The 25,491-nt window shown below is 34.9% G+C and overlaps 1 protein-coding gene across 1 annotated transcript; it reads left to right on the top strand.

Annotated features, from left to right (window-relative positions):
• Nucleotides 1–24,666, top strand: LOC142547472 (uncharacterized). Its single transcript, XM_075655790.1, has 4 exons — nucleotides 1–234; nucleotides 23,270–23,795; nucleotides 23,882–24,000; nucleotides 24,088–24,666. The coding sequence occupies exons 1-4, from the start codon at nucleotides 34–36 to the stop codon at nucleotides 24,235–24,237; spliced, it is 996 nt and encodes a 331-aa protein (XP_075511905.1). The 5' UTR covers nucleotides 1–33; the 3' UTR covers nucleotides 24,238–24,666.
• The last annotated feature ends 825 nt before the right edge of the window (nucleotides 24,667–25,491 follow it).

Raw genomic sequence — 25,491 nt, 5'->3', positions numbered from 1 at the left:
TCCCCTTTCATATCGCAGGTAATCTCCACTCAAATGAAACAAGTGCCTGAAGATGATTCCTCAGCAGATCCTTTTTTGTTTGAGAACAAAACTGTTGATCCAGTTGTCCCAGGATTTGTCAACGACTGGGATGCGATGGAAGATCTATTAAAGCATGTGTTTTATACTGGGCTAGGGTGGGAGATGGGCAATGAAGGACAAATTTTATTTACTGATCCACTCGCAACTCCTAAGGTTATGTAAAGTGTTTTGATATCATTCAAATACATGCTTAATCATTTGTTCTCATTTTATGATTGCTCAGTGCTCAAGAATCTTTTTTTTTGGTGTCTTGTGTGCGTGTGTGTGTTTGTTTGTGCTGGTAACATGAGACAGGTGCTTGTATTTGAATTACATAGTTCAATCAAGAGAATTTGTAAAGGTTGATGCTGAAGATGGAAGGAGAAAATGTAATTGTGTTTATGCTTATAAGAGAGAGGCCTATTGTTTGCCATATATTACTTTTGAATATCGATAGTGCTGGTGAGAGCTACCAAGATAGAGTCATGAATGGTTTCCCAATGAGCTAATAGAAGCATGGTTCGCCGGAACGGCCGTTATGCGGCCGGAACGGAACGGAAACGGTGACCGCCGTTCCAAAGTTCCAGGGCAAATCGGTGATTGTTTTGTAGCGCTGTTCTTCGACGTTTTATCGGCGATTTAACGGCGAAGCGGAACGGAATGGCCGAGCGGAACGGTTTGGTGTTTAAAAAATATGGTTATGAGATATTCATGGTTCATTACAGTAAGGTATGATAATGGTTATTGTAGATGGTTATTGTTTATGGTTATGTTTATTGGAATGGTAATAGAATGGTTATGTTATTGGTATTATATTTCATAGTTGTTGATGATTATAGAAATGAATGTGTAGAATAGAAAGTTGATCTTGAGCCAAATAGGAAATGGAATTGCAGAAACGGTATGAAAAATGTGACAGTAGTTGTGGTTTTTAGTATAATGTCTTGTATATTGATCCAATTGTTGTGAGGCCACTTCCATTAGAAAGATAAGATATAAGGCTATAACTTTCATGTTTTGATAGATCATTTGATTTTTCAACATCTGGTACATATGAAATTAGACATCGTGGATTTGATTATGGATCGTCTCAATATATTGGTGATAGATACAATGAATCTTCATCATCTATATGGCGGGGTGTTGGACGTCATGGTCCCGAGTATAGATCTTCAAGTACAGCTGATAGTTCTACTGTGTATCGTGGATTCGGATACTATAATCGTCGTGACGAAACACTATTACAAAATTAGTCATCCCATTCTAATTATCTTTCGTCATCTCAATCTAATCAATATCTCTATGGACAATCACGTCAATATCCAAATGTTCGAAATCAATTTAATCTACCAGATAATGATGAAAAATATAACAATGATTTCGCTCCTCCGCATCAGTCTTCATGGTATTAGCTTTGGTATGTTATAATTTTTAGTGTGTATTTCTTATTGTGCTATTATTGTAAAATAGTTTTGTATTGATATATTAATCTGTAATAACTTTATATATTTTATTTTTTAGTATGATGTAATTTATATTTAAATTTTTTTTTCAATTTTTTGAATTTATTAATTTTTTTATACGACCGTTCCGCAACATAACATTGGAACTGGAACGGTAGTGGCCGTTCCAAGCACCGCAACCGTTCCGGCGAACCATGAATAGAAGTACTTTTCGTGTTTTAATGACAAATATATCTTCTTATGAGTTTGTTTGTAGGAAAAAAGAGTTGAAGGTGTCACGTAATTTCCCATGTGTTGGTAGTGAAAAATTGATTCAGATCAACCCTGCATGCTGAGATTGATGGGAAGAATTTTGGTAATGGATCATTTAGAGTACCAGCTGATGATCTATGATTATTTTGCCTTTTGTTCATGGATTTTCACAATAGTAATTACACTACTTCCTTTCCGAAGTTTATGTTTTCACTCAAAAATGCCAAACTAAATGGGCCCCAAAACTCTGGAAAATTTGAAAAAGGGAAGAGAGAGAGAAAATGAAGATCTTGCAGATTTTGAATGAGATCTTGAACTGTAGCGTCTGAATTTTGACACAAGTTGCTAAATTCAAATTGTGCTTTTAACCAGGAAGATACCCCTTTGTCATATTGGCGATGAAGAAGAGAACTTATTGCATGAATTCTTTTGTAATTTTTTGTACTATTATATGATTAATAAAATTCTTTTTGGACAGGCCATTAGAGAGCACTTGGTCCAAATGATGTTTGAGAATTTCAATATCTCAGGCTTTTATGCATCTGAGCAAGCAGTGCTATCACAATATGCCGTTGGACGTATTTCAGGTTGCACAGTGGATATTGGCCATGGCAAGACCGGTAAAGTTGTTGCTTTGTTTTTTTGGGTAATATATATTCTTTGATTGATGGCAGAGTTGAAATTGGTTGTAGATTTCAGCTGTCACAAGTCACTACTGTCCATTTGGTTTTAACACTGTCCTTTTTTGTATACCTTTTGAACTTAAGCATATTGTCTTAAGCAAAAGGTGTTTGGTTTTATATCTTGGGAGGAGATATATTTAACTACAGAAATCATGTCATTAAAAATTTGTTGGTTTATTTGTGTCATTAAAATTTTGAAATAAATTGTTTTGAGTTATAATATAATAGATGGGAATTCATGAGAAGAGTGATGAAGTAATGATTAAGATATAAAAGTAAGATAAAAAATATTTTTGAGAGATTGAAATGGACAATGTGATTTATGCTTTGTCTTGTTTTGGGGGAGAGAATGTTTTTTAAAAACATAACCAATCGACCAAAAATTTCCGTAGTTTTTTTTTAATCTGTTGCCTTCTTCCTTCAAACATTTACTTTCTCTTGCTTGCTTTTGGTGATTTAAGGGTCAGCTGACACAATGAACTTGGTCTCATGAAATCATATATTTCTCTAGATTTCTGTCTCGCCGGTATCTTTAAGCTGAAGTTTTACTTTGCTGAGCCATTATATTTAGTACTCTGCTGTAATCCCTCAGACATCCATATTTTCAGATATTGCATCAGTAATTGAAGTTGCTGTTCAGCATATATCTTCAAGAAGATTTGAAAACGGAGGAATGGATTTAACTAATTTATTTGCTCAAGAGCTTGGGAAATCTAATCCACTTGTTAACCTTAGTATCTCTGAATGTGAAAAATTAAAGGAGCACTATGCATGCTGTGCTGAGGATGCTGCTTCATATGATCAATTTCAGCATGACTGCCCTGAGGAGCAACATACTCTTCCTGATGGACAGGTGCATGCATCTATTTTTCTGTCTTGATGGTGAACTATGATTTTTCAAATTATGGAATAACTGAATTTTGAGTTAATATGACCTTTTTAGATACCTTCTCTATTTTCCGCTCTAAAAAGTTATGCCATATTTGTTTACCTCATGCATGTAAGCTAACCCATCCAGTTCTTTTCCAAAATTAAAAAAAGATCATAAGCAAGCATGACAAGTACAAGAAACAATGAAGCACAAATGCTAGATGGTGGTGCTAGTGTGCATGTTTTAGAAAATAGTGTGCACTCTTGTGCATTCTCAGTGACTTTGCATGCTTGCATTCAGTCATTTCTTTGGGTTGGAATTTGAGTTCTCATTGGCTCGGAAATCTTGTGGGTTGATTTGCAACTGAGAAAGATTGATAAAACGGTGGCTAAGATGATATTTTAAACGGAAATGTAGAAAGTTCATGCACCATAATTGCTTATCTCTTCTTGTGCTCCAGGACTTTATTTTTTGTTCTGCAATAGCCAAAATATACTTTCCGCATTTGATACAAATACATACATCAGAATGCTAATGCCGCTATGCATATGTTATGGTCCCGAGTTATGGATCTCGTTATGAGGCGATTTATGGCCCGATCATGAAACATGATGCTTTAAATTTCAGGCTCGTTAAAGGTTTGATTTTAGGTTTTGAGCTCGTTGAGAGAGAACTTCAGATCTCATATCATAAGCTTGTGAATGATATTTCTTCTTCACCCGTTTTTAATGATTCAATCCTCCCATATATAAGAGAGATTCATACAAAAGATAAACTTATCCTAACCAAAATAAAAGATCATAATATCTTAACCAAAAATAAGATAACCTAACTCACAATTCTAAATATAGTTACTATCTCATTTATTCAAACTTAACTAGAATAAAAGATAATAATCAAATAAAAGATATCAAATCAGCTTAGATCCTATTTTATTTGGATTTCCCATAGCAATTCTTCTTGGTTTGGGCCGAGAGCCCATGACAGTATGACATCATAAACTCATTGAATAAGTAAATTCTAAGAAAGATGCATGTTGCACTTATACTCCGCACAATTTGGTGTCCTTCTGCCGACTTTGAGGACCTTAATGTTGAAAGAGTTTGCTTTGATTGGATGCCATTGCCTTGCTAATTGGACTGCTAATATACATGCTTAAAGGATTCTAAGTTTGATTTATATGCTGTTGCCAATGCCAATACCAATACTTAATGTTGAAGAGCTTTCTTGTGATTGGATGGCGCGATTTTGCCAAGTTCGAGATGATGCAGCATCGTCTGTATGCATGCACAGTCACCAACTTAAGTTGCTTCAATTTTATGGCTGACATTAGATACTAAATCAGCCATGAATAATTAACGCATAACATGTCATTCATGTGTTCATGGAATGTAAATCTTCATGTCGCTCTTTCAGGTGATAAAAATTGGAAGAGGAAGATATATTGTTGGTGAGGCCTTATTTCGACCATCCATTTTAAATTTAGAGGCACATGGAATAGTGGAGCAGCTTGTTAGATGTGTTTAGACGGTGTCATTCGAAAATCATCGTCAGCTACTAGAAAATACCGTGCTTTGCGGTGGAAGTACCTCAATGATTGGTGAGATTCTTAAAAATATGTATCAGCTGAATGAGATGCATAGTTCACTATGATCTTTGTACGTTGTGACAATCGTGATGCTGGCAGAAAACATATAATTTTAATTGATGCCTTTTAATCCGAAAACTTCTTCAAACTTCAAAATCTGTATGCGTTGCAAGAAGTATAAATGGTATAATGCCTTCCTCATTATCTTTGTGATTTCGAGCAGGAACTATACCCTTGCACTTATTAGAAAAAGGTGGTTTAAGCACATTTAGAAAAGAAACAGAAAAAAATATATATATATATGTTCTTGCTTATTTGGAATTTGATTTTTTGATTTCTTAATAGCATTTATGGTCGAAGTAATTCAGGATAAGTATGCATGGTTCCAAGACATCTTAATACTAATTCTGAGTTCTGGGTTTAGAAAATGGTTTTTGCCAAGTGACAATATTTGTTTATTTAAATAAGACTGCTTTGCCTGTATGCGGGTCGGTGGTTCGTGTGTTTAAGTTAATATTTTCAGTTGATTTTATGATAACTTGATGGACATGGCTGTTTTGATCCCTTGCTTTTATACGAGGATTTTTTGGTTGGACTGAGCAAACAGTTTGTCTTATTTAGCTGTGTCTGATGCCGTCGGTTGCTTCTTGTCGTAGGTTTCGAAGATAGGTTTCAGAAGGAAGCTGGCCTTTGCTCCTCTGCTATCCGTCCTTGTCTGCTGAAGGTAATTTAAATATAGTTGTCGTTTATTCTAGAGATTTTAGTGTAAATTGGTATGTCTAGCTGAAGTACAGAATTATAATTGTTAAAAAATAACCAAGCTGGCATTTTTCTTTAGATATTATTAAAAATGAGTTTTCCCTCCTAGTTTTCCTCACGACTCTCTCCTGCCATGTTTCTTTCTTTTTTTTCTGGGTTTAGGATTCTCGATCGATTAAAATTGTTCATATCCCGCAATTGTTGTTGATGTTTGTCATTCACGAACCCTGAATTCCAAGAGAATTGCGTTGATGGTAAACCTACCACAGCACAAGAGCACCTGAAACAATGTCCTGTGATTTTTATTTATTTTCAGTAGTTTTCTGTCTTGATTTTCAATGAGCACACGAGCTCATTGAACCTGAGTTTTTGAATTGGAAAATCCTCTGGCCTAACTATGTTCTATCTGGCAAAATCCTGACTAATACCCAGGGCAACTAGGATGTGTGGAATAATAAGCACTAAAGGCTTAATAAGGTCAAATAATATCTTGCGGAACCTGTCTGAGCTGCGGTCTGAATCTATCACAATGATCTTCTTAATTTTAGGCAAACATTTTAACAAAATCCAATGCCCAGGAAGATGAAAGAGTATCAAAATCAATTTGACTTTATCCCACGGAACAGCCGGCCATTCACCAAATTCTGCTCTCACATAGGGTATCAAACACTCTATATTATTTCGCCCGACCTCATTGAAAGTACTCGAAACCACCTGATGAAAATCGACGTCCATCATTGATACATCCTGTGAATTAAATGTGTGTACGTCCTTAGCAATTCAATTAACCATTGCTAACATTCTTGAATATGCCGACAAATGATAAAGTGAAATATGTTAATTACTAACTCAATGTAATAAACAAAAAAGTAAAGAAGAAAAAACTTACGGAGTCATTCAACCAAGAACCAGATGTCCGCAATTCAAGAAATCACTTTCTATCGTTAGACGAGTTAACCCTAGATATTCTCGTATTTTTCGTGCAAGAATTAATCTCAGCGCTTACTCGAGCCCACAATCTATTAGCAAACTTTGTTAATCTCTTCTCAAAAGATAGAGACATCATATGAATTGTAACAAGTTCATGCAGTGTCTCATCTGTCATAACCTCTTCGTCGACAGTAAACAATTTTAACTTAAAGCCTGAAGCTTTTTGAAAAGCATGCGCCAAAGACGCCTATCTGTCAAGTGGCCTATGTTCAGGTACAGTTGAGTATGCACCTATATTTGGATCCACCTCTTCCGTTCTCATAAATGTTGTCTCTTCAGGTGTTCTGCTTGATGTCTCGTCATAATTTGAGAGAATAATACATACAATCTTGTCATTTTTTAAGCTAACAAAATAGTTAAAAATCATATAAATATTGATAAAACTCATCAACATCGGCAGTCACAGAAGGCAATCTCCCAAACATATGTTTCAAGCTCGAGATATCTGTCTGCATATGTTTCAATATATCTATGATATGAGAAAATCCATCTGCTTGGTCCTTTTGTATCGTCGCAAGTTTATCCTCCAAACTTGTCAGACGGACTTCATACATATTTGCAACAGACGTATGATCCTTATGCATAGATGTATGCCCCATGTCTGTCAATGGAGGAGACGATTGATTCATGTGTGAAGGACCACTATCTTCGGATGGCCGAGAAGATTTTCGAACTTTATCTCGAATTGACCTGGAATATGTATATTTCAATGGCTGGGAAAACCGTCAATCCTCAGCCTATATACCTATTCCATCCTCTGGGTCGCCCAATGGATCTTGTCTGCACAATACTTTGATACCCTGGCTAATCAACTCCGTAATGCGATTGACTACCACATCAGGATTAGAATCAACAAGATCGCCGGTTATATAGTGCAAAGACAACAGCTCCTTTGTGGTAGGAATAAACATCCCAAAATATCCTATATTAATTTTAACATTAGATAATATAATTAAAATTAGTTAACCAAAAATATATTAGATAATACAAAAGTCAATAAAGTGAATTTTTTGTATTTACCTTGATATATACATTTTTAAATGCTTTATTCACATCATCAATGGAATGTGAATGGTTCTTACTCCATTTCTAGTCAACCAATGACACGTCCGAGGTATCGGTACATTGGGACCTTCCCTACGTCTAGCAAACACTTCAGCAATTGCTAGAAAATATTCATATGCCAAAATCTAGCACAAAAAAGTTTAACACATGTATTAGTATGATGTAAAATGACAACAATATTTTATAAAATGAACAATATTTAATTACCGGCAGAGGATGAATAAATACACTTATATGGAAGCTACCGCACCCATTGAAGTAGTGATCATTCACATGTCGTGCGATCAAATTTTCATAGCTTCTAAACTTAGATTCGAGATCTTTTCAGTAATCCATAAAGTACTTCCTCAAAAGCTATTCTACCCCATGGATAGTTAATAAAATTATCAAAGTTGTTAACTAATCTAATCCACTCTTGGTTCGGTGTATCATGTTTATTTTTTCGTTGTCGACCCAATAAACCTGTCACAAAAAAAAAGTCGGGCCAATTTCAACTTCTCCACATCTACCTCTTCACCTGACTCGTTCTCATACTCATCAATTCTAGCTATCAAATCCACCAAACATATGCTGCCCCTTCAACCAAAATGCCTAAGCCTAAATTCATCATCATCAGGTATCACATGGTAAAATTTAGAACAATTCAGGCCAATAACAATGAAAACCGTAGTGGTTGTTTGCGATATATCATTCAATATTCATCACATCCATTATTATAACTCTGTCTACTCATCAAAAACCACCGCAATTGATTCAAATTGATATAATCTTTAACACATATAACTAAATAACGAATTTGTGTATGTAGAACCAAATGTTCCATTTCTTTTTTATTTAAAAACGATACTATTTTCTTAGAAAGCTCAACATACTTTGATGCTAAAGATAATTTACAATCAAAGAATTGATATCTTCCAAATTTCGTGGGGAAGTAAATATGCAAAAAAAAAAAGTTATTAATTGTCAAAAATTAAAATTGGGTCGTGTTATTGTCAAAAATTGGGTTGAGTGAGTGAGATTTTGGTCAAGTAGGCTACTCGACCGAAGCTTCGACGAAAACCAAGCCATTAAAATTGGGTCGTGTTATTGTCAAAAATTGGGTTGAGTGAGTGAGATTTTGGTCAAGTAGGCTACTCGACCCAAGCTTCGATGAAAACCAAGCCTCGACCCAACTGGTGGGTCGAGCTCTTTGGTCGAGTCCTCGCCTAAACGGCTAAACCTAAGGCTCGACCCAAAGTCCTCGCCTAAACCTTAGGCTCGACCCAATTGGTGGTTCGAGTTCTTTTGGGTCGAGGTTTACATCTGGGTCAAGCTTGACCCAAGTGTCATGCTCTCGACCCAAAAGGTCGATTTAGGGCGTGGTGTGTGTGCTCGAAATCGATCGATTTAGGTGCGTAATAGGTCAAACCAAGAAATCAATCATCGAATATGCTACCCGGATTTGTGAGTCGAGCTCGACCCAAAGAAAAAATTTAGTGGTTGAAATTTTTTTAATTGAATTCTTACCAATACATGATTATCTTTTTGGATTTCTTCCAAACCAATATTTATAGACTCCTCATTACAATGTGAGGGATGAGAAACCAGACAAATTTGACAAAAAAATGTTGATGTGAAGATTGATACAAGAAGAACAAAATTGGGAAGAATGGGAGTGAAGGAGTGAGATGTTAAGAACGAGCTCGTGTAAATATTTTAGGTTTTTTTATTTAATTAAATTTTAATTTTTATTATGCATAAATTAAATTTTAAATACACTAATATTTGGCAAATTTAGGTTTAAATAAAGGATAAAACAGTGAAATAAACGTTGCTCTATTTTTCTGAATTAATATGTCCCGGAGTCCCGATTTCCTCAATATCCCGCAGTATTGTATGCAGGGTCATCTTTCTAAGTTAGAATTGGTTGGATCAAAGCATTAAAGCTTCTTGAGAAGATGTCGCTGCCTGCCCGCCCGCTGGTAAGAGAAATACATTTAACTGAACCACCTGTGACATCCATATGCAATAATTTCTTTTCAACACTTGCTCAAATAACAGATAAAAACATCTGAATGCATTTTGAAGTGAAAAATATTCTAGTACATATATTTGTTATTTAAAGTAAGGTTGCACGATGTATTCTACTATCTCGTAAAGATGTGCAGCAGTCGATATAAAATCGATGTGGAAAGTTTGTCACAACGCAAGCTTATGTGCATAATATACACGACTTTTCAGCAACGCGTTTCAATTGAGGTGAGATGAGGTAACAAGGCTAGATTTTGGGAAGATAGGTGGTGGGGGATTCTTCTTTCAAAGAACTTTTTTCAGCACTATTTCAGTTATAAAGAGTTCATAATTGCCTATTTTCCACTTTATTCATTTTGATAATGCCACGTCTACTCAATCATGGGATTTTCATCTTAGAAGGGCGGTCAGAGATGAAGAGATTTTTCAGTTGTCCGAGTTATTAGGTGTCTTAGAGACAACTAGGTTGATTGAAGGGGTAGATGATTTCCGTGTGTGGAGAGGGGATTTTTCTGGTATTTTTTCGGTCAAATCTTTCTTCGAGTCTTTTTTTCCTCATTCTAATTTTCCCGTTTTTCCTCTTGTCAATCAAATTTGGAAGGTTCCGGTTCCAAAAAAAATTCAGGTATTTTCGTGGACAGCGACTTAAGGGTAAGCTACCGACCTCGGAGATGATGCAAAAAAGGTGGCCCTCAATTGCTATTTGCCCAAATTGGTGTTTGTTGTGTAGAAATGAAACAGAAACTCAGGATCATATGCTCATCCATTGTCCATTCACGACCGGATTGTGGGCTACAGCTTTGCAAGAGCTTGGATTGGTCAGGGTGATGTGAAGTCAAAAGAGGATTTATTTTCTATGGATTTGGGACAGCCAACTGGTAAGAGGGGAATAATTTTTTGGCAAGTCGTGGTTCATTGCATATGCTGGATAGTATGGCTGGAAAGAAATATAAGAATTTTTTATGACAAGGAAGAAACTAGAGAACACTGTTGGGAAAAAAATCAAGATCACAGTTGCTATGTGGATCGGCACTCATGATGACTTCAAGAATGTTTCGATATTAGATATATTGCAAATTGGGCTTACGTGAATCATTAAAACAACCTGGGTATATGTGCTTCATGATATAGTGGACCACTAGTCCACTGATGTAACTTGTCCTTATCATATCATTAATAAAATAACGTTTCTTATAAAAAAAATATCCCAAATCTTGAAACATTGAATGAAACATAGACTAAAGGAACTCAAAATCTAATAGCTATAGCTAAAGTCATTCTATCTGGCTTGGATGTATAAAACATTCAAAACTTATTTATGTTTGAAGCAAAAACACACGAACCAGAAATCAAACAAGGACCCTTAACTTGAATAGAACTACTGAAAGGCAATTTGATTTAAATGTCTACGACAATGTCACAATGCTAAGTAAATTTGCGTACATCAACAATTCAAGAAAGACTATCACTGAAGCAAAAAAAATGGTGTTCAAACTGATGAAAATCCAGTCATACACGAGTTTTTTTACATGAAGACATGAGTGTGAAAATTAAGACGATGTAAACTATTGACACCATAGTTTGTGACACTATAGTTTGTAAGACTATTGACAAATAACATCTTTTTAAACTAGCCTCCAGTAATTCAATGCATCTGATTCCTCCACAGAAAGAATCCGGAAATTTGCTCCATACAAGAAGGCAATTGTGTGAGAAGTAAGACCACATAATCCTATTGTTGTGAAAAGCGAGCGCCTGGCTGCGCCTAGGCGACAGGCGCAGCCAGGCGCACCTGTTGCGCCTGGGTTAGGACCCAGGCGCAAGACATTAAAGAAGCGCGCGCCTGAGGAGCGCCTCGGCCCAGGCGCGCTGCTGTAGAAAGGCGAGCTCCTGTCGCTTTGGTAATACACCACGCAATTCATAATTTATAACTCAAGCCCAATAAAATTTAAAGCCCAATAACAAATAAAAGCCCTTTTTAATGTTTTAAATAAGCCCTACAATCTGCATGTACGTTACCGTTCCTTGAAATTTTTTCTGGAGTAGCGCAGCGGCCTTTCTCTTCATCTGAAACTCTCTGGTTCTGTTCGTCTCTCACTTTTCTACTGTTTTTCATCTTCTGTGCTAGTTTGCTTCTTCAAAAACTGTGAGTATATAAGAGTTGGTGGTTTTGTGCCTTGTGGATTACAATATAGGATTTATTGTATATGGATCAATGATCATCTTTCTACAATCTGCATGGCTTTGCTTGCTTGATGTCTTACACTCTTACTGTTGTTGTGGCCTATGATTAGGAAAAGAATTCTGTCTAATATTTCGAGTCCAATTAGTCACACACCGGTTGTAACTTTTGATATAAAGATAAGAGAGAGGAATCTATCGTTTAGTTGATGTCTGATGAATGGTTAAATATTGAGGTATAATATAGTTAATCCAATCTGTTATGTTGTAGGCCGAAGTAAAATATTTGGGCCAATTTTCGCATCCCCATCTCGTGAGTCTGATTGGCTACTGCTTGGAAGATGATAATAGACTTTTGGTGTATGAATTCTTGACTCGAGAAAGCTTAGAAAACCATCTTTTTCGAAGTGGGTTTATTTGGATTATGCAGTAATAATATATAAATCAATCTTGGACTTATACTGTTGTTGCTGCAGTTTAGTTTTACTATTAGGATTTATAATCAAGTCTGTTATTATAATCTTGTTGCTTGATTATTATAATCTTGTTTTATTACTAGGATTTAGGATCAAGTCTGTTATTATAATCTTATTATTATAATGTTGCCGCAGACTTGCAGTTTATTTTTCCTTACTGTTGCTTGATTTCAAATTTCAATATTGGTTTATTACTTTATTACTTTCAGTGCTTTTCGGGTGATTGGATTAATTAATATATTCTATTGCATCAATATATTTATATTTTATACTTTGTATTTATATTTTTTAATTTTGTATTTCAAGCTCATTAACTTACTGCAGTATTCTAGAATAAAACCTGATTTTACAGATAAAAATGTCAAATTCGAAAAGATCCAGCATGGAATTATGCAACACTAGAAGACCCAAAAAATACCAATAAAGTGAAGTGCAATTTTTGTGGGAAAACAACTAATGGTGGGATTTATCGACATAAACAACATCTTGTCGGAGGCAATAGGAATACAAAAACTTGCTCAAAATGTCCAGAGCATGTGAAAGAAGAAATTAGTTCTTATATGTCGAAAAAAAAAGAACTGAAAAATCAAATGGATGCGATTCCTCACTTTGATGAAGTTGCAGAACAACAAGAATATTTGGATTTGGAAGTTGAAGAAGATATACCGGCAAAAAGGGAAACGACCTAAAACAGTTTCATTTGGTCAGCGTTCTAATCTTGCACCTGATTTTCCTGGGAAGAAACTAAAACAAGCTGGTCCAATAGATTTATACTTCCGACAAGATGTTGATGAGACCGTATCACAAGGAAAGAAAAAAGATGCAAAGAAACAAATATGTGCAACAAATTGGGGCAAAGAATGTGGTTCAAATTGTTACTGATAGTGCAAGCACAAATGTTTTAGCTGGTATGGTTATAATTTTTAATTTTTTATATTAGTTATATCACTTTATATAAATTATTATATTATTTAAATTAAAGTTGTAACTTCTAATGTGTAATTTGTATATTGCATTTAAATTTTAATGAACAGGACGTCATTTGGAAGTACAATATCCTCACTTATATTGGTCTCCATGCGCTGCTCATTGTTTAGATTTGATGCTTGAAGATTTTTTTAAACTTCCTCACTTGAAGAAGGTATATGAAAGAGCAATGATGGTTAATGGATATATATATAACAGGCCCCGAGTTTTAAACATGATGAGAGAATTCACGAGGCAGAAAGATATGGTCAGAGCTGGAAAAACTCGTTTTGCAACCGCTTTTCTGACTTTAAAGCGGTTTCAAAATCACAAAGCGAGTTTGAAAAAAAATGTTTATGTAAAGGCCCGTATTTCGTATTCATAATTTTGCGGAATTATTAAAAATTTTCTAAATAAATAATTATCTTGTCTTATTTAATTAAAATATACATGTAAATAATTTTTAACTTTAAAATAACAGCGGAAGCAAATATTGTTTTCAACCAACAATTTAAAAATAATTCAACGTAAACATCAATTTAAAAATAATCCAACGTATTAAAACCGAGTTTGAATAATAAAAGGTGCATAAACTAAATCATGAGGTCCTCGGGTTTACTACTGCTGTCCCAAGATCGCTCACTGGTCTCCGCCCGCGGTCTCGACCTCGTCAATACCTACAACAATCAAGTCTAGTGAGTCTAAAGACTCAACACGTATATATCGTGAATAACAAGTAATATATCATAAAATCGCATGCATCACAAAATAAAGTATCGTAGAGCGTATGGTGAAAATCGTATCATGAATAATTATAACTACGTGCATATCTGAAAATTCATACGTAAAAGCTTTGCTCAATAGAGCTATGTCATAACATATCGTAATTTTTCTGGTAGAGATAATGTTTCTAAGCAAGTGGTCCATAACATAGCGTAAACGCCTGATCAGACTAAACCACAGTATACTGGGCGGTAAAGATCAATCACAGCCCTTGGACTGGATGTCCGTACCCATACATAATCATAAACCGGTCGTAAGTCACCGGGCGGCGAGGTCCTCGGTTGTGCCTACCGACTTCCAAACCCATAAACGTAAGGTGGCCACAAGACATATAGCATATATCTAAAAAATAAACATTTTATATTTTTATGCACGTAATATAATTATAACCTTATTTTTATCGGATGAGTTGGATCGTTCCCAGGCTTGGTGCGACTTACTACTAATATGTGACACATGCAATAAATCATAACTTGACAAAATCTTAACAATAAAACCAACAAACGAGACGATTCGGACCAACAACTTGATTTTTAACCATGGCTTCGTACCAACCCGAACCAACATTAAACCGACGTTTAACCATGATTAAAAATACCCCAAACATACTGAAAATTATGCATAATAACTATAAAACACGAAAATGGGTGAAAGGAATCCAAAAACATAAAACACTTTTTCGAGAGTCATTTTGGCACCTTTCACTGTAAATTCTCGTACGACCTCTAAACTCGACCAAATCACTAACGGCCAAAAACATGACTTTCCTAACTCCTTAAGGTAGTGTCCAGTCCAAGGCCATGGGCTAAAAGCCAACCAAGAACTCAAACCACCACCAAAAACCGTGACCCAAAACTGCTGTCAAAAAGCAAAAAATACAGCAGCGGCAGCTTGCTTGTTTGGGGAGCAAACTCTGAAAATAATGGCCAAGGGCTTGAACCACCGCGCAAGGACTCTTACCAACATCCTAAGGCATGGCTTGGACCATGGCTAAGGGCTAAAAGCCAACCACAAACCAAGCAAACACCTAGGACAATCACAGCTCAAAACCGAGAGAGCCACTTTCTGTATAGTGTGGTGTATTGCATTGTTTTGTTGTCTTGTATCATTCCAATGGCCATTTGAGCGACCATGGATCGATCTAGACATGATGGAGTGTTGTATAAACAATGGCTACGGGCTAGGAGCCAACCACAATTCATCCAACATCTCCAAAACCGAAAGTGCATACACACAGAATTTGAAGGAAACGAAATGAACTTGTGTTGTTGTTGTGCAATTCTAATGGATCTGTGAACCAAGCTTGGAAAGGACACCTTGGTCACGTCCTAGACATGTTAAGGGAGGGTTCTAATCGTGGCTACAGTCCCTAGGACAGCCAAGATTCGAATACTCCCCTTAACCACCCAAGAACCAAAAACGAAGCTCAAATCTGTAGTTTTGAAAAAGTTTGCTGTCATTCCTTTATTTGTGAGTGTATGGATGCAAACCAATGGACCAATGACACCCTAACACATTCTAATTCATGCCTAACAGCAGCCGTGTGAGCCGGGAACCGAGCAACTACCTGTAATCCAGAAAAGCAACCAAACCGTGAAGTTGAACCAAAAGAGCATAGAAAAATCTGTGCAGATTTTTTTGAAAATGTTGCTGCCACAAATTCGTTTTGCCTCATGAATCTTGAACTTATAATGTTTAAAAATATTTATAGGACTTGATTGAAGAGAAAAGAAACAACATATACATGCCTGGAATTTGTTTTGACACAAAACAAATCAAAACGACAATACGACGCGACGGAACCGAGTTGGATTTCTCCTCTTGTTCTCCTACTGTTTTGCTCTTGCTTTCACGATTATTAGCTGCAGTTTTCTGCTAATTTTCGAAGGTGAGCTTGTGGGGAAGGTAGGTGATGAAGGTGAATAATATAATAGGTGTTAAAGGTGCCATTATATGCCTTTAGTTTGGGAGTTACAAGTCAAGAATTTGAGTGGTTTGGTTTTGAATGGTTTCTTCTCCTCTTGTTGCCTTTGCCATTCACGACTTTTTGCTCAGCTGATCCCTTCTGGTTTTTCGAGTATATTAGTGTAGGATATGTAAGTAATGAAGATGAATGGTATAAGTGGTGTTAAATGGGTCATAACATACATTAAAATGGGAGTTACAAGTGAAGGAGGTGAATGGTTTTTGAAATGCTTCTCCTTCCTTTGCTAGCCGATGATTTTGTTCCTATTTTTGCTGTACGATCAGCTCACTTTCTAGGCTCATAGGTTGATGGGAATTGAAGTGGAATTGTAGTATTTGAATTACCAATAATTAGTGAATTAAAAATGAGTAATTGAATACACCATGAAGTGCAATTAGGAGTGGTTTGAATGGAGAGTTATCAACATTTGAATTATTTTAAATGTTGGACCCAAAATTATTATTACTAATTTGCATGGTATCTTATTGATTAAATCTTGTATTTTAATTGCTTAAAGTTTAGCACCATCATTATATATTTTATTGAATTTACACATTAACTTTAGGTTAGATTATTGCATGGCATTCATGACCTCAAATTTAAATATTCAAATGCTATGATTAATTTCTTGAATATATTATACCTAGATTAATTCATCTTCATTTGTTTACACATTTTAATTTAAGCTTAATTAAATATTAACATAAAGAACTTTATTTAATAATTTAGCTCTTAATTAATTTAAATAAATCCTAAAACATTCTATTTCTTTAAATTAAATTATTCCTTGACTTAAATTAAATTTAGGAATATTTTCTTATTATTAATCTTATTAATCTTATCTTTAATCTCCAAACTCCGGTCCGACCTCGCGTATTTATCCTGAAAAGATGAAACGAAACATCTATCTTTAAAATGAATAATCATGACTTAAAATTATTAAAATAAATCAAACACTTCATATTTATATAAAATATTCATTTTTTTAAAATTTAAATAATAGCAATTATGCATAACTTATACGTAATCTGATTTTCGGGTTCTACAACTCTCCCCCCCTTAAAAGAAATTTCGTCCTCGAAATTCGCTTATCCCTGATAAACAAAAAGTTTAGACTCTCAATTCTAGAATCCTAATAATCCACGCTTCCGATGCGCTACTCTGATAAGATAAATATTAAGCTGTCCTTACGTTTACTCAATCCTAAATAAATTTGTCTACCAAAATCCTCGTTTGTGAATCGCAACTTAAAACAACTTATGGTAACGTAGTTCTATTCAACTATAGCCCCGAATTTTGACTTATCCCGCAATTCCTCATACTAGAGGTGGATGTCCAAATTTAACGCGCCTTACTTTCCTTATAATATACCCAAGATGTTCATTGACCTATTATATTCCAATATTGAAATCTTAACAGCATCCCTTCTTAACTTTATTGAATTCAAGATATGTTAAAGCTTCAAGTCCAAGTATTGGCATCCATGCAGTTCGACTTAGGAGGTCTTAGTAAAACACTTAAAAGTTTAAACCTTATCTCAACCCCATAATAATATTAGACTAAGATCCTTGAATCGAATCTTTATCTTACCGCTCCAAACTTACATAACCTATTTATTTAAAAGTGCATCCCAATATAACGTTGTTGCAAATCTTAAGTTCGAGTGGTCTTAATCCATAAAACCCAAAGTATACGATACCGATCTTCCACCTAAATAATAAAATTATTCTAGCACAAATTACATGCTAAAACTATTTCCTTTTCAATTAGAATAAAGTTGAGACCTAAGACCCTGGGACTTTCCTTATTGAAGCGAACGTCGCACCCATACGTATCCTTAATGCTTAATTAATATTAGCGTATAAAACTTAATAAGTTAGCCCATGGTAGCATTAGACTAACTCTAATAAATCAATTTCATTTATAACCCATAGAATTCTAGAATCCCCATATCAAGCTTTTAGATTCCTTACTTGATAAAAATCTTAATATTCATCAATTGATAACTTATATTGAACACAACTAATTACCTTTTGTTTTTATTTCACTCAAAATTTCCGTATGAACAAATATCCCATAAATTTGAAATTCAAACTTACCTAATCCAAATAGCTTTGAATAAAATAATTCCAATACACATATCCGTTTAGTCCCAAGTTTGTTAATGACTTCCAAAATCTCTCAAGACAAAGTGTCTACCTCACCTCTTACGTGCGTCTACCAATTATACTAACCATCATCGTACCCAAATTTCCTAAAATTTTTAAATTCTCACAAGGTATAATCTTAAATGTTATGATCATGACTAAAACTTGTGACACATCAAACTTATGTTCCCAAAAATTTACTAACTCAATGTTTATCCTTATAACTTAACTAACAGATCAAATTTACCTTAAATCGACATCACTTTAAATCCTTAATTTGCCACAACATGATTTCACTAACGCTTAAATTTTCATGCCTAAGATTGATTCATCCTACAATGTCCTTGGTTACCATTCATTATAACATTATAATCCAAATATCTAAATATTCTATATTTCCTTCGAGCCTAAATAACCGAAAACTCCTACCATTTAAACCGTTCAGTTCTCACTTACTACTAGATAAGTTCTCAAATTTCCTAAGATTTTAAATTTAATTCTTACTTTCCTCGAATATCATCCAATTTTTTTCCCTAAATCTCGAAAATTCCACAATTACCCATGAGTGCTCAGTATTCTCAATTTCATTTTATAGATTTACCGTATCATAAGGTTCAATAGTCTTAAGTTTATTATACCCAAAGTTAGTTCCCATAACACGTCTTACATTTCTATAAATACTTGAAATCCCAAGTGTTCATCAAAAGTTCGCATTTAATCCTTAAAATTTTGAAAATTGCAACCTGACCCTTACAGTTCTCCCAATTTACATTTCGGCCCTACAACTCTTCGAAATTTGCATCATTGTCCCCATAAAATTTTCCATTTTATCTCATTAAACTTTTAGATTCTCAAACTCGAAATTTAATCCCCAAAATTTTGTAAATTCGAAAATAGTCCCATAGAAATTTTTTTTTGCACTTAGGTCCTCAAATTATTAGTTATTACAATTGGGTCCCTAAAATTCTCAATTCATGCAATTCCATCCTTAAATCTAACTAGGTAGAGCATGTATCCTAAATAAATTCTCATAATTTATCTTACATTTCCATAGGTACTTAAAATCCTCAAATTGTACATTTATAATCTTAAAGATTGTCGTAGTCTTCGAATCGCTATTGCTTATATGAAATCCTCAAAAATTTACTCGACTAGCAACCAAGAACCATTAATAATTTCTTAGAAATTCTACAAGTCTCAAAAACATTCATAATTTTCAAGATTAACTTATAACCCATAAGGAGGACATTAACACTACTGACCTAAAAATTAATATAGTCAAATCATTTTCAACCTCTCCTAAAGCCCAATATTCGAATTCTTAGACATGTCCAATTCCAAACGTACCCAACATGCATAATTCCATAATTTATTTTTTTTATTTAAATAAACACTGAACAATTAAAATCTGAACGTAAAAACGTTTCATGAAAACATGTTGTTAAAATAATTCATGCTTTAAATAAAATGCGTAAATGTAAAACTTACAGACCGAAGACGTGACTTCATGAGCTTCTCGAGAGCAGTAGTAGTACAACCCTTTACAAGATCATAGGCTCTGATATCAACTGTAAAGGCCCGTATTTCGTATTCATAATTTTGCGGAATTATTAAAAATTTTCTAAATAAATAATTGTCTTGTCTTATTTAATTAAAATATACTTGTAAATAATTTTTAACTTTAAAATAACAGCGGAAGCAAATATTGTTTTCAACCAACAATTTAAAAATAATCCAACGTAAACATCAATTTAAAAATAATCCAACGTATTAAAACTGAGTTTGAATAATAAAAGGTGCATAAACTAAATCATGAGGTCTCGGGTTTACTACTGCTGTCCCAAGATCGCTCACTGGTCTCCGCCCGCGGTCTCGACCTCGTCAATACCTACAACAATCAAGTCTAGTGAGTCTAAAGACTCAACATGTATATATCGTGAATAACAAGTAAATATATCATAAAATCGCATGCATCATAAAAATAAAGTATCGTAGGGCGTATGGTGAAAATCGTATCATGAATAATTATAACTACGTGCATATCTGAAAATTCATACGTAAAAGCTTTGCTCAATAGAGCTATGTCATAACATATCATAATTTTTCTGGTAGAGATAATGTTTCTAAGCAAGTGGCCCATAACATAGCGTAAACGCCTGATCAGACTAAACCACAGTATACTGGGCGGTAGAGATCAATCACAGCCCTTGGACTGGATGTCCGTACCCATACATAATCATAAACCGGTCGTAAGTCACCAGGGGGAGAGGTCCTCGGTTGCGCCTACCGACTTCCAAACCCATAAACGTAAGGTGGCCACAAGACATATAGCATATATCTCAAAAATAAACATTTTATATTTTTATGCACGTAATATAATTATAACCTTATTTTTATCGGATGAGTTGGATCGTTCCCAGGCTTGCTGCGACTTACTACTAATATGTGACACATGCAATAAATCTTAACTTGACAAAATCTTAACAATAAAACCAACAAACGAGACGATTCGGACCAATAACTTGATTTTTAACCATGGCTTCGTACCAACCCGAACCAACATTAAACCGACGTTTAACTATGATTAAAAATACCCCAAACATACTGAAAATTATGCATAATAACTATAAAACACGAAAATGGGTGAAAGGAATCCAAAAACATAAAACACTTTTTCGAGAGTCATTTTGGCATCTTTCACCGTAAATTCTCGTACGACCTCTAAACTCGACCAAATCACAAACGGCCAAAAACATGACTTTCCTAACTCCTTAAGGTAGTGTCCAGTCCAAGGCCATGGGCTAAAAGCCAACCAAGAACTCAAACCACCACCAAAACCGTGACCCAAAGCTGCTGTCAAAAAGCAGAAAATACAGCAGCGGCAGCTTGCTTGTTTGCGGAGCAAACTCTGAAAATAATGGCCAAGGGCTTGAACCACTGCCCAAGGACTCTTACCAACATCCTAAGGCATGGCTTGGACCATGGCTAAGGGCTAAAAGCCAACCACAAACTAAGCAAACACCTAGGACAATCACAGCTCAAAACCGAGAGAGCCACTTTCTGTATAGTGTGATGTATTGCATTGTTTTGTTGTCTTGTATCATTCCAATGGCCATTTGAGCGACCATGGATCGATCTAGACATGATGGAGTGTTGTATAAACAATGGCTACGGGCTAGGAGCCAACCACAATTCATCCAACATCTCCAAAACCGAAAGTGCATACACACAGAATTTGAAGGAAACGAAATGAACTTGTGTTTTTGTTGTGCAATTCTAATGGATCTGTGAACCAAGCTTGGAAAGGACACCTTGGTCACGTCCTAGACATGTTAAGGGAGGGTTCTAATCATGGCTACAGTCCCTAGGACAGCCAAGATTCGAATACTCCCCTTAACCACCCAAGAACCAAAAACGAAGCTCAAATCTGTAGTTTTGAAAAAGTTTGCTGTCATTCCTTTATTTGTGAGTGTATGGATGGAAACCAATGGACCAATGACACCCTAACACATTCTAATTCATGCCTAACAGCAGCCGTGTGAGCCGGGAACCGAGCAACTACCTGTAATCCAGAAAAGCAACCAAACCGTGAAGTTGAACCAAAAGAGCATAGAAAAATCTGTGCAGATTTTTTTGAAAATGTTGCTGCCACAAATTCGTTTTGCCTCATGAATCTTGAACTTATAATGTTTAAAAATATTTATAGGACTTGATTGAAGAGAAAAGAAACAACATATACATGCCTGGAATTTGTTTTGACACAAAACAAATCAAAACGACAATACGACGCGACGGAACCGAGTTGGATTTCTCCTCTTGTTCTCCTACTGTTTTGCTCTTGCTTTCACGATTATTAGCTGCAGTTTTCTGCTAATTTTCGAAGGTGAGCTTGTGGGGAAGGTAGGTGATGAAGGTGAATAATATAATAGGTGTTAAAGGTGCCATTATATGCATTTAGTTTGGGAGTTACAAGTCAAGAATTTGAATGGTTTGGTTTTGAATGGTTTATTCTCCTCTTGTTGCCTTTGCCATTCACGACTTTTTGCTCAGCTGATCCCTTCTGGTTTTTCGAGTATATTAGTGTAGGATATGTAAGTAATGAAGATGAATGGTATAAGTGGTGTTAAATGGGTCATAACATACATTAAAATGGGAGTTACAAGTGAAGGAGGTGAATGGTTTTTGAAATGCTTCTCCTTCCTTTGCTAGCCGATGATTTTGTTCCTATTTTTGCTGTACGATCAGCTCACTTTCTAGGCTCATAGGTTGATGGGAATTGAAGTGGAATTGTAGTATTTGAATTACCAATAATTAGTGAATTAAAAATGAGTAATTGAATACACCATGAAGTGCAATTAGGAGTGGTTTGAATGGAGAGTTATCAACCTTTGAATTATTTTAAATGTTGGACCCAAAATTATTATTACTAATTTGCATGGTATCTTATTGATTAAATCTTGTATTTTAATTGCTTAAAGTTTAGCACCATCATTATATATTTTATTGAATTTACACATTAACTTTAGGTTAGATTATTGCATGGCATTCATGACCTCAAATTTAAATATTCAAATGCTATGATTAATTTCTTGAACATATTATACCTAGATTAATTCATCTTCATTTGTTTACACATTTTAATTTAAGCTTAATTAAATATTAACATAAAGAACTTTATTTAATAATTTAGCTCTTAATTAATTTAAATAAATCTTAAAACATTCTATTTCTTTAAATTAAATTATTCCTTGACTTAAATTAAATTTAGGAATATTTTCTTATTATTAATCTTATTAATCTTATCTTTAATCTTCAAACTCCGGTCTGACCTCGCGTATTTATCCTTAAAAGATAAAACGAAACATCTATCTTTAAAATGAATAATCATGACTTAAAATTATTAAAATAAATCAAGCACTTCATATTTATATAAAATATTCATTTTTTTTAAATTTAAATAATAGCAATTATGCATAATTTATACGTAATCTGATTTTCGGGTTCTACAGTTTACATCTGAGAAATGGACCACTAGTAGATTTGCAAAGGAGGCACCAGATAAGCGGGCAGCAGAGGTTATACTAATGCCTTCGTTTTGGAATATGATTGTTTATGCTGTTCAAGTAGGTGATCCTGTGGTGAAAGTTCTTCGATTGGTTGATGGAGAAAAAAAACCTCCAATGGGCTATATTTATGAGGCAATGGATCGGGCTAAAGAAGCTATTGTTGCCTCATTTGATAACAAAGAGGATAAATATAAAGATATTTTTGCTATAATTGATCATAGGTGGACGATACAACTCCATCGACCTTTACATGCTGCTGGGCATTTCTTAAACCCGGAGTTTTTCTACTCGAATTCTAATATAGAAAATGATAATGAAGTTGTGACGGGTTTGTATAAATGTATCGCTAGGATGTGTGAAACCGAGGAGTTACAGGATAAGATCATGGACCAATTGCCAATGTACAAAAGGGCCGAAGGACTTTTTGGGATGCCCATGGCAGTCAGACAAAGAAACAAAAAATCACCCGGTAATCAATATTTTATTTTTATTATATGATAATTGATATGTAATAGTTTTAATGCTCAATTTTTTATTTTGTTTCAAAATTACCAGCGGAATGGTGGTTGGCTTATGGGTGTTCGACACCCGAATTGCAAGTGTTCGCGGTGAAAGTTCTTAGCCTTACTTGTAGCTCATCTGCTTGTGAACGAAATTGGAGTGTGTTTAAACATGTGAGTACTAAGTATTAGTCTTTAATGAAATATTAAATAAAATTTATTATTTTAAATCTAAAATTAGTTTGTATCAAATATGTGCAGCTTCATTCCAAAAGAAGAAATAGATTGGAGCAAAAAAAATTGAATGATTTGGTTTACATCAAGTATAACAGGGCTTTGAGGCGCCGATATGATATGCGTGATAGGATTGATCCTATTTCTTTGGCTGATATCGATGATAGTAATGAATAGTTGATGGGAGGATTAGATAATAATAGTGGTGACGAAAATGATCTCGTATTTGATGATGATAGTTTGACTTGGGGTGAAGTTGGACGAGCTTCTGGGGTTGATGAAGATGCCTATAATTTTAGATCTCGAGGCACATCCTCTACAAAAGAAGCAGCGGCTAGTACGAGTACATTAAATACGTATAAAAGAAGATCTACTATCTATCGTTATAGCAATGAAGATGATGAAGAAATTGATTTTGGCGAAAACGATGAGGAATCAGACAAATCTGGAGCTTCAGCTTCTGGAGATGATGATGATGATGATACAGTTGGGGAGGATGAAGATGAATTTGATGATTTAGATTTTTGAAGTTTTTTGGTTAATATATTATGTTGCACTTAGCCACTTACGACTTACTAATGAATTTTAGATGATTGGAGTTTGTTTTTTTTTTGCTATGATTTATGCTACATTATCTGCTAATGAATTTTTATTTATATTTTTTTTATCTTTGTCAAAATATTTAATTTAAATCGTATAAAATATTTTATATATGTTGAATTTTAAAATTTGTGTTAAATGCGCTTTACTTCAATAAAGCGTGCGCTTCGCCTCGCGCCTCAGGCCCCAAGACACCCTTGCGCTTTAGTGCGCCTTGCGCCCCAAATAACTATGCATAATCCGTTCATCTGAGCAGCTCTGTCGATCGAGATCCTGTTACAATCTATCAAACTTCTGCCAATGGTGAAGTGCATTTGTTTCCTTTGATCACGCATCATGTTAATGAATGTAATATCAGCAACCTCCATAATTATCACATAGCTAGTCGGGTGGAAGCCTCTTATCCTCGCCTCTATTTGCACTTGTCGCCGGCCCCTCCTCTGATGTGCCCGTTCCAGTTTTCTTGACTGTCTCTGGGCTTCTTGAAAAGCACGGTTGACTTCAACATTTGTTGTCACGTGTCGAGCCTCAAAGTCATCGACATGCTTCGCGTATTTTTCTCGCTTCTTTCCACGTTTTGATTCTTGCTTCCTTTTATATATCTGCAATCTATTGTCAATTGGCTCAAGTTCTCTTTCTCTTTGTTGCAGGAAGATAATTTGCAGCATCATAAGGTTCCTGCGACCTATACAATAGATTTTCTCATAAATGCAACAAAGAGAAAGAGAACTTATTGTGAAAATCTATTGTATAGGTCGCATGAAGCTTATGATACTGCAAATAACCTCCCGCAACAAAGAGAGACAGAACTTGAGTCAATTGACGATAGAT

Source organism: Primulina tabacum, chromosome 5 (assembly GCF_025594145.1).
Source record: "Primulina tabacum isolate GXHZ01 chromosome 5, ASM2559414v2, whole genome shotgun sequence".
In the NCBI taxonomy this organism is placed as follows: domain Eukaryota; kingdom Viridiplantae; phylum Streptophyta; class Magnoliopsida; order Lamiales; family Gesneriaceae; genus Primulina; species Primulina tabacum.
The sequence above is the reverse complement of the archived record's forward strand: the minus strand, read 5'-3'. Positions and strand labels throughout refer to the sequence as shown.

Excerpts from the sequence above, each read along its gene's own strand:
- LOC142547472 (XM_075655790.1), top strand. The coding sequence starts at position 34 with ATGAAACAAGTGCCTGAAGATGATTCCTCAGCAGATCCTTTTTTGTTT. Across the intron at positions 235-23,269 it reads ATCCACTCGCAACTCCTAAG|TTTACATCTGAGAAATGGAC; the intron begins GTTATGTAAAGT and ends CGGGTTCTACAG. Across the intron at positions 24,001-24,087 it reads ATTGGAGTGTGTTTAAACAT|CTTCATTCCAAAAGAAGAAA; the intron begins GTGAGTACTAAG and ends AAATATGTGCAG.